This window comes from Tachyglossus aculeatus, chromosome 23 (genome assembly GCF_015852505.1).
Source record: "Tachyglossus aculeatus isolate mTacAcu1 chromosome 23, mTacAcu1.pri, whole genome shotgun sequence".
NCBI classification, from domain to species: domain Eukaryota; kingdom Metazoa; phylum Chordata; class Mammalia; order Monotremata; family Tachyglossidae; genus Tachyglossus; species Tachyglossus aculeatus.
The window spans coordinates 15,938,694-15,947,833 of NC_052088.1; the positions used below are offsets into that span (position 1 = coordinate 15,938,694).

At 53.0% G+C, this 9,140-nt stretch overlaps 1 protein-coding gene across 1 annotated transcript; it reads right to left on the bottom strand.

Annotated features, from left to right (window-relative positions):
- Positions 1 to 2,131: 2,131 nt before the first annotated feature.
- Positions 2,132 to 6,084, bottom strand: CARTPT (CART prepropeptide). Its single transcript, XM_038765881.1, has 3 exons — positions 5,878 to 6,084; positions 4,392 to 4,475; positions 2,132 to 2,691 (listed from the first exon to the last, which is right to left on the bottom strand). The coding sequence occupies exons 1-3, from the start codon at positions 6,082 to 6,084 to the stop codon at positions 2,584 to 2,586; spliced, it is 399 nt and encodes a 132-aa protein (XP_038621809.1). The 3' UTR covers positions 2,132 to 2,583.
- Between the last annotated feature and the right edge of the window lie 3,056 nt (positions 6,085 to 9,140).

Consider the following 9,140-nt stretch of genomic DNA (forward strand, 5'->3'; position numbering starts at 1 on the left):
GCACAGAGAAGTGGAGTGACTTGCCCAAGGTCACACAGCAGACAAGTGGTGGAACCGGGAGTAGAACGCAGGTCCTTCTGTTTCCTAGGCCCATGCTCTTTCCACTAGACCATTTTGCTTCTTTTTATGCAAGCAGTGTGGCCTCGCAACCACTTTCTGGCACATGACCTGGGATTGATTGATTGATTGATTGATTGTTTGATTGATTGGTAGATAGTGGAAAAAAGTTACAGAGGAGCTACCTGACGGAGGGCCCTGAGCCCAGTGGTCAGAAGCTTCAGCAGCATTAGGGAAGTGATTGTGATTTTGAGAAGCGAAGTGACGGGATCCGACGGGTGTTTTAGAAAGATAACTCACGGGGGCTGATGGGCGGCTGGAAAACCAGCAAAATGGCCATTGTAGTAGAAGTGCGCGGTGATGAGGGCTTTTACATGAGATGATTGTAAATAAATGGAGAGAATTGTATGGCTCCAGGCATGACTGCAGAGGGAAACTTGGCAGGGACTGAAGGAGGGAATTAGAGATGTCAAAAATGACTCCAATGGTGGCGGGTAAGGGACAGGTGAGTAGTGTTTTCCACTGTGATAGGAAAGTGAATAATAAGGAAGGTTGAGGATGGAAGCATTTGAAATAGCACTGGGGCATTCAAGCAGAGTGGTCACAAAGCTGTCGTGTTGGAGACTATAGAGAAAGTGAAGGAGAAGGCTGGAGATGTGTTTAGGGAAACCATTCATTCATTCATTCATTCATACTTATTGAGCACTTACTGTGTGCAGAGCACTGTACTAAGCGCTTGGGAAGTCCAAGTTGGCAACATATAGAGACGGTCCCTACCCACCAGTGGGCTCACAGTCTAGAAACCATATGGGCAGATATCTACAGGGGAGAAAAAACACTGAATTTGAGGAAATTATTAACAGAAGGGAAAGAGAGACTTTTTTGTGTATTTGTTAAGTGCTTACTGTGTGCTGGCACCGTACTACGAGCTGGGGTAGACACAAGATAATCAGGTTGGACACAGTCCCTGTCCCATATGGGGCTCACAGTCTTAATCCCCATTTTACAGGTGAGGTCACCGAGGCACAGACAAATTAAGTGATTGCCCAAAGTCACACAACAGACAGATGGCAGATCCGTATTTAGAACCCAGGTCCTCAGCCCCCCAGATATTTATAGAGAGCATACCTGACCGTAGACAGGAAAGGGGGAGTGAAGGAGGCTGGAAGGAGAAAGAAGACTAAAAATCATTTTGTAGAATAGAGATGAATGTATTTGAAGATAGATGGGAAGGAGCGAAAGTGGGAAAGGCTCAGGATAACAGGAAGAGAGAGGAGGATATTGCCTGAGGTGGAAGGGTTAGAGTCAGAGATCTGGGTGAAAACTTTAGCCTTCGGAAACGGAAAGGAACCCCTCTTTTTTTGAGAGATGGAAGGGAAGGAGAAAGCTTCGCTGAGGAGGGGGGGAATAGCAACAGGATGGAGCCTGACCTCTGATTATTTGATTCTCTGTTCTCTTTGAGAATTATTGGAGAGGAAATTCAATTTCTGGAGTGCTCCATTAAGTTAATCATTAGCTCCCTCCACCACCATCTTCTTTGCCTTTACATGTCAACAGCATTTACTGAGCAACCGTGTTTGGAGAATTGTACTAACCACGTGCAATGCTTGACAGAGCTAGTAGACGTGATTCCCTGCCCTCAAGGACCTTACAATCTAGTGGCGGAGATAGATACTAAAATGATTTCACAATTCCAAAAGTTACAAAGTACCATACTTGGAATGATCATGGAAATTGGTGGATGTTATAAACCACTGAAGAGAGAGACACCATCATTGTTTCAGAAAGCATCTATCTACAGTTAAGAAGGTTTAAAGTCCATATAGGGCCTACATTTGATTTACCATTGTCAAAATGGTCACAATAGATTACTACTGTCAAACTCTCCCATTTCAAAACACAAACACCCCTCCCTCTCCCCACTGACCCCACCAGAGCCAAATTCAGGACCACCACCCCCAGCAAATTATACATTTCAGATAGCTAGGTGATTTTCTACCAGTCAATTTATCTTCTTTATCACATTTTAACAGTAAAGAACTCATGTGGGTACCACAGTGCAATGAAAGCGATCGTTAAAAACCCTTTATTATATATAGTTTGTACACACCGTGTTGGGATTGCTTGGGGTGTTGTTCCTTTCCAAATCGTACATAAGATGTAACTACTACGGGTGTTCGGATCTAATTTTTATTAGGACATTCCACATACAAAAATACAATTTTCCAAGGTAAGTTCAACTTCTTTACACAGGGATACACAGAGCTTGCCACATGAGTAGAACTAAATCGAGGGAAAACTTTACAGCTCTTTCACCACCAGACACGGCATTACCTTTCGACACGGGAATTCCTAATTGAGATGCTCTGAGCGGGCAACCTCAGGAAGAGCTTTCCACCATCTTTGGGAGCGGATGCGGGCTTCAGTTGTTTAAGTCAAACGCCGGGACGACAGAGTGGTCCTGTCGCGGAAGGGTGGGGGGGTGGGTGTTGAGGGAAGGATGCGGGTGGAAGGATGCAGGTCCCTTTATAAACACTTCAGGAGGAAGGAGTTGCAGACGGTTCCTCTGGGGCAGTCACAGAGTTTGCCAATCCTAGCCCCTTTCCTCACGGCACACTGCTCTCCGGCATCGCACTGCCAACACCAACACAACCAGTTAATCGGCACGGCACGCAACACAGCTAGGCACAACGCGGATGGCCGTCTCCGAACACGGCTATTTCACTACCGTACGCGTGGAACGCTCCCAAATGCTTACAAGCTGACGTCTGGGTGCACGCACAGAGACGCACCTTGACTGGCATATTAAAAATGTTCGAATTACCGTGATTTTCAAGTTGAAGAGCTAACTCTCCCCGTCCCATTCCCCCGCCTTGGCATCTAAAAGCCCCTTCTCCTCTCCGCCCGATAGCTACGAGATCCTTAAAGTAACAATCGCTTAGTATAGTGCTCAAGCGCTTAGTACGGTGCTCTGCACACATTCAGCGCTCAATAAATATGACTGAATGAATGGATGAACAATCGAAGGATCCTCTTACGATTGAAGCCCCACACAGACAGCTATGATACACACACAAACATTCTCTCCCACACCGCAAAGGCATTCATTCAATCGTATTTATTGAGCGCTTAGTCCAGTGCTCTGCACACAATAAATACTTATTGAGTGCTTATTGTGTGCAGAGCACCGGACTAAGCGCTTGGAAAGTACTATTCGGCAACAGATAGAGACAATCCCTACCCAACGATGGGCTCACGGTCTAGAAGGGGGAGACAGACGACACGACAAAACAAGTAGATGGGCATCGATAGCATCAAAATAAATAGAATTATAGATATATACACATCATTAATAAAATAAATAGAGTAATAAATATGTCCAAATATACACAGGTGCTGTGGGGAGGGGAAGGGGGCAGAGCAGAGGGAGGGAGCTCCATGGGGACTCCCTCATCTTTTTTGGAAAAGAGCTCGGGACGAGAAGAAGGGGAGTTAGGGAATCTTCCCTCTCTTGGAATTTTCCGGGAGCCCAAAGGAGTTTATGGCTGCAGGAATACCCTTTCCCGGGGCTCGTGTACAATACGATTAAATGAATGAATTTCTTCGAGTCCGACCGTCCTTTCCACCCAACAGGTGTGCAATCTTTTGGACTTTTGGGTGCACGCACAGAGACACACCTTGACTGGTGTATTAAAAGTGTTTGAGTTAGAGTGATTTTCAAGTGTAAGAGCTAACTCTCCCCGTCCCACTCCCCCACCTTGTCATCTAAAAGTCCCTTCTCCTCTCCGCTCGCACAGCGTGGCTCCGTGGAAGGAGCGAGGGCTTGGGAGTCAGAGGTCATGGGTTCGAATCCTGGCCCTGCCACTTGTCAGCTGTGTGACCTTGGGCAAGCCACTTGACTTCTCTGTGCCTCAGTTCCCTCATCTGTAAAATGGGGATTAAGACTGTGAGCCCCAAGTGGGACAACCTGATCACCTTGTAGCCCCCCCCCCAGAGCTTAGAACAGTGCTTTGCACATAGTAAGCGCTTAACAAATACCACCATTATTATTATTATTACACATGAGATCTTTAAAGTAACAATCGAAGGATCCTCTTATGATCGCAGGTCAGCTGGGCTGCTTTTAGTGGGCAGGATGGAGAAGGGGGAGGAATGAGCATGGAGATGATGAGGGGCAAAGCTCAGCATCAGAGTTAAGGGGCCCATCAGACCCCCCTCAGCGGGGGCAGTTTAGCAGGGTTAGATCTCCGGGTCTCCCGGGGCTCCTCGACAGGGGGTAAGGCGGCAGGGTGGCTCCTTCCTGCCCCCCTGGGCAAGCTTCCCCCTTGGCTCACCATGGGCACCTGGCCGTATTTCTTCTCGTAGACCGGGATGCGTTTACTTTTCAGCTTCTTCAACACTTCCTGGAGCGCCTCGATCTGCAACACAGAGGTGCTCAGCACCGGGGGTGGGGGAGGTAAGGGGGCGAGAGGGCAAGGGGCTGGAGAGCCCAGGAAAGGGGGCAACAGGGCAAGGGGCTGGAGATCCCAGGCAAAGAGACAAGAGGGAAAGGGGACAAAAGGGCAGGGGGCTGGAGAGCCCAGGAAAGGGGACAAGAGGGAAAGGGGACAACAGGGCAAGGGGGCAAGAGGGCAAGGGGCTGGAGATCCCAGGACAGGGGACAAGAGGGAAAGGGGGCAACAGGGCAAGGGGCTGGAGATCCCAGGCAAGGAGACAAGAGGGAAAGGCGACAAAAGGGCAGGGGGCTGGAAATCCCAGGAAAGGGGACAAGAGGGAAAGGGGACAACAGGGCAGGGGGGCAAGGGGGCTAGAGGGCAAGGGGCTGGAGAGCCCAGGCCAGGGGACAAGAAGGCAAGGGGGCAAGAGGGCAAGGGACTGGAGATCCCAGGAAAGGGGACGCGAGGGAAAGGGGGTAAAGGGACAAGGGGCTGGAGATCCCAGGTAAGGGGACGAGAGGGCAAGGGGCTGGAGAGCCCAGGCAAGGAGACAAGAGGGAAAGGGGACAAAAGGGCAGAGGGCTGGAGAGCCCAGGAAAGGGGGCAAGAGGGAAAGGGGTCAACAGGGCAGGGGGCTGGAGATCCCAGGCCAGGGGACAAGAGGGAAAGGGGGCGACAAGGCAAGGGAGCAAGGGGCTGGAGATCCCAGGCAAGGGGACAAGAGGGCAAGAGGGCAAAGGGGCAAGGGGGAAAAAAGGCAAGGGGCTGGAGAGCCCAGGCAAGGGGACAAGAGGGAAAGGAGGCAAGGGGACAAGAGGGCAAGGGGGCAACAGGGCAAGGGGCTGGAGATCCCAGGCCAGGGGATGAGAGGGCAAAAGGGGAAGGGGGCACGGGGGAAAAAAAGGGCAAGGGGGAAAAAGGGCAAGGGGCTGGAGAGCCCAGGCAAGGAGACAAGAGGGAAAGGGGACAAAAGGGCAGGGGGATGGAGATCCCAGGAAAGGGGGCAAGAGGGAAAGGGGACAACAGGGAAAGGAGACAACAGGGCAAGGGGCTGGAGAGCCCAGGACAGGGGATGAGAGGGCAAAAGGGGAAGGGGGCACGGGGGAAAATGGGCAAGAGGGCAAGGGGCTGGAGAGCCCAGGCAAGGAGACAAAAGGGAAAGGGGACAAAAGGGCAGGGGGATGGAGATCCCAGGAAAGGGGGCAAGAGGGAAAGGGGGTAAGGGGGCAAGGGGGAAAAAGGGCAAGGGGCTGGAGGTCCCGGGCAAGGGGATAAGAGGGCAAGGGGGCAAGGGGCTGGAGATCCCAGGCAAGGGAACAAGAGGGAAAGGGGACAACAGGGCAAGGGGCTGGAGATCCCAGGGGCTTCTGTAGCTCCTTCCTACCAGCTCCTTCTGATGTGCGCCGTGGTAGTCGGGCAGGGCGGCCCGGGGCCGCAGGGCCGGGTCCAGGGCCAGGTCCGGGGCCGGGGGGTCCGGGGGGTCCGGGTAGTCCGGGTCCTGGGCCCGGGCCCGGGCCCCCAGCAGCAGGGGCAGGAGCAGCAGCCAGCCGGACGCCGGCACGGACAGCAGCCGCAGCCCGGAGCTCTCCATGCTGGGATGGGCTGGGCCGGGATGGGACGGGCCGGGATGGGGTGGACTGGGCTGGGCTGGGCTGGGCTGGGCTGGGCTCCTCCTCCTCCTCCGCCGCCGGCCGGCCGGACCCCTCCATCTCCCCCCCGGCACCCGCCTTCTTTTATCTCCGGGCATCGCGGGGCGGGGCGGGGCGGGCACCGGGGAGGGGCACCGGGGGGGGGGGGGGAGAGGGGCCAGCAGGCCAAGTGGGGACGGGGCACGGGCGACGGCGGGGAGAAGGGGAGAGGGCGGGAGAAGAGAGGCGGGGAGAAGAGAGAGGGGGAGAAGATAAGAGGGGAAGAACGGACGGGAGAAGAGAGGAGGGGAGAAGACAGGGGAAGGAGAGAGAGGAAGAAGAAAAGAAGAGGGGAGAAGAGAGGAGGGAGAGAAGAGGGGGGAGAAGAGAAGAGGAAAGAAGAGAGGGGAGAAGGGGGGAGACGAGAAGAGGGGAAAAGAGAAGAGGGAGAGGAGAAGAGGGAGAAGAAAATGGGGGAGAAGAGAATGGGGGAGAAGAGAAGGGGGAGAAGAGAAGGGGGAGAAGAGAAGAGGGGAGAAGAGAGGAGTGGAGAAGGGGGAGGAGAGTGGAGGGGGGGAGAAGAGAAGAGGGGGAGGAGAGTGGAAGGGGAGAAGAGAGGCGGGCGTGGAGGAGGGGGAGAAAAGAGGGGAGAAGGGGGTGGAAGAAGAGAAGAGGGGAGAGGGGGGGAGGAGACGGGAAGAAAAGAGGGGAGAAGAGAGAGGGGGAGAAGAGGGGGGCGAAGAGCGGAGAGGGAGAAGAGGGGGGAGAAGAGCAGAGGGGGAGAAGAGCGGGGGGAGAACAGCAGAAGGGGAGAAGAGCGGGGGGAGAAGAGCGGGGGGGGGGAGAAGAGAGGAGGGGCGAAGGGGGAGAGAAGAGAAGGGGGAGAGAAGAGAAGAGGGAAGAAGAGAGAGAGGGAGAAGAGAAGAAGAGGGGGAGAAGAGAAGAGGGGGAGAAGTGAGAAGGGGGAGAAGAGAAGAGGGGAGAAGAGAGAGGGGGAGAAAAGATGGGGGAAAAGAGAGTAGGAGGAAAAGAGAGTAGAGGGAGAAGAGTGGAGAGGAGAGGGGGGAGGAGAGTGGAGGGGAAGAAGAGAAGAGGGGAGAAGAGAGAGGGGGAGAAGAGATGGGGGAAAAGAGAGTAGGAGGAAAAGAGAGTAGAGGGAGAAGAGTGGAGGGGAGAGAAGAGGGGGGAGGAGAGTGGAGGGGAAGAAGAGAAGACGGGAGAAGAGTGGAGGGGAGAGGAGAGGGGGGAGGACAGAGGAGGGGAAGAAGAGAAGAGGGGAGAAGAGAGAAGGGAAGAGAGAAGAGGGGGAGAAGAGAAGAAGGGAGTGGGATCCACCATCTGGAGGCACTGGGATATAGACAAAAAGCTCAAGGGAGCTACAGCCAGAGGGCCCAGGTAACGGGCAGAAAACAGAGCCGCCGAGGAGACCTCACCCGTCCGCCCAGGGGCCAGGGACCGGGGGGCGGGGGCAGGAGGAGGGCTGTGAAGGAGGCCCTGCCCCAGGCTGACTTGAAGCTGAAGAAGACGATCCAAGGGGGGCACTGAGCAACTGCCTGCAATAAGTGGCCTTGCCCTTATCCTCACCCCCCCATCTGTTTCTGGCAGGGGCCCTGCTTCTCCCCAGCATTCTCCGTGGGTCATTCAAAGGGGCTGAGGAAAGTCCTCAGGCTCCACAAAGTCATCTGAGAGATGCAGTTTTGGGGAAAGAGGAAGATCCTGTTTAGGTGGAAGTCTAGAGGAGAGATGCTGGGGCCAGGAAAGGACCACTGAAGAGGGGTCACTAGGGAGAGAGTGCATACAAGCACTTAGTAGAGTGTGTCGCACACAATAAGCACTCAGTAAATACGATTGAATGAATCCATGGTGCAAATTCTTCTCGTGGCTCATATGTTCAGGACTTTCATTGAAATGGTCACATACCGCTGCTACTACTACTACTAATTTTGGTACTTGTTAAGCACTTACTATGTGCCAAGCACTGTTTTAAGCACCAGGGTAGATACAACGTAATCGAGTTGGACACAGTCCCTGTCCCACACGGGGCTCACCCTCTTAATCCCCATTTTGCAGATGAGGTAATTGAGGCTCAGAGAAGTGAAGTGACTAGCCCAAGGTCTTACAGCAGACACGTGGCAGATTAGAACATAAATCCTTTTGGTTCCCAGGCCGGGCTCTAGGCATTGAACCACACTGTTGTTAGCCATTCTTAGAAAGATATCACTGATCCCTCCGTTCCCTGTGATTTTCATCTTTCTTCCCCTGCAATACTCTGCTCCCATATTATGTTGCCTTTCAGCCCATCAATTGTATTTATTGAGCGCCTCCTGGGTGCAGAGCACATCCTTGGGAAAGTACAATTGAGGTAAAAAAAAAAACAAACCCTCAAACTCTGCCCTCAAGGAGCTTACAATATAACTCCACTTCCATTTCTTAACCCAATTGTCCCTTCCACTTTGGCCCGAACCTTGCCTCTGTCACCAAATCCTGATTTACGGTCCTAGAACAACTGCAAGGCAGTCCTCCTGAGCAACTACTGTTACTCCCCCATTCTCTTCTCCCTTTTCTTCTCTCCCTCCTCTCTTCTCCCCTCTTCTCGTCTCCCCCGACTTCTCCCCTCTTCTCCCCCTTTCTCCCCTCTTCTCTTCTCTTCCTCTCTCTTCTCCCCTCTCTTAACAGGGACCTTAGTTCCCTGACAGGGTCTCTAGTCGCCCCTGCCCATTTAGCCACCAAGGCTGGGTAGGAGTGAGCTCTGAGCCTAAAATGTTTCCAGTAGGGGAGTAAAAGACATCTGAGATCCGAGAAACCAGGTCCTGGCATATCGGACTGGCTAGCTCCAGTCCGATGGACAGTAAATAACACCAATGGACATTAAATAATAAAGCAATAATAAAGCTTTATTCTCGTGGCTCATATGTTCAGGACTTTCATTGAAATGGTCACATACCGCTGCTACTACTACTACTAATTTTGGTACTTGTTAAGCACTTACTATGTGCCAAGCACCGTTTTAAGCACCAGG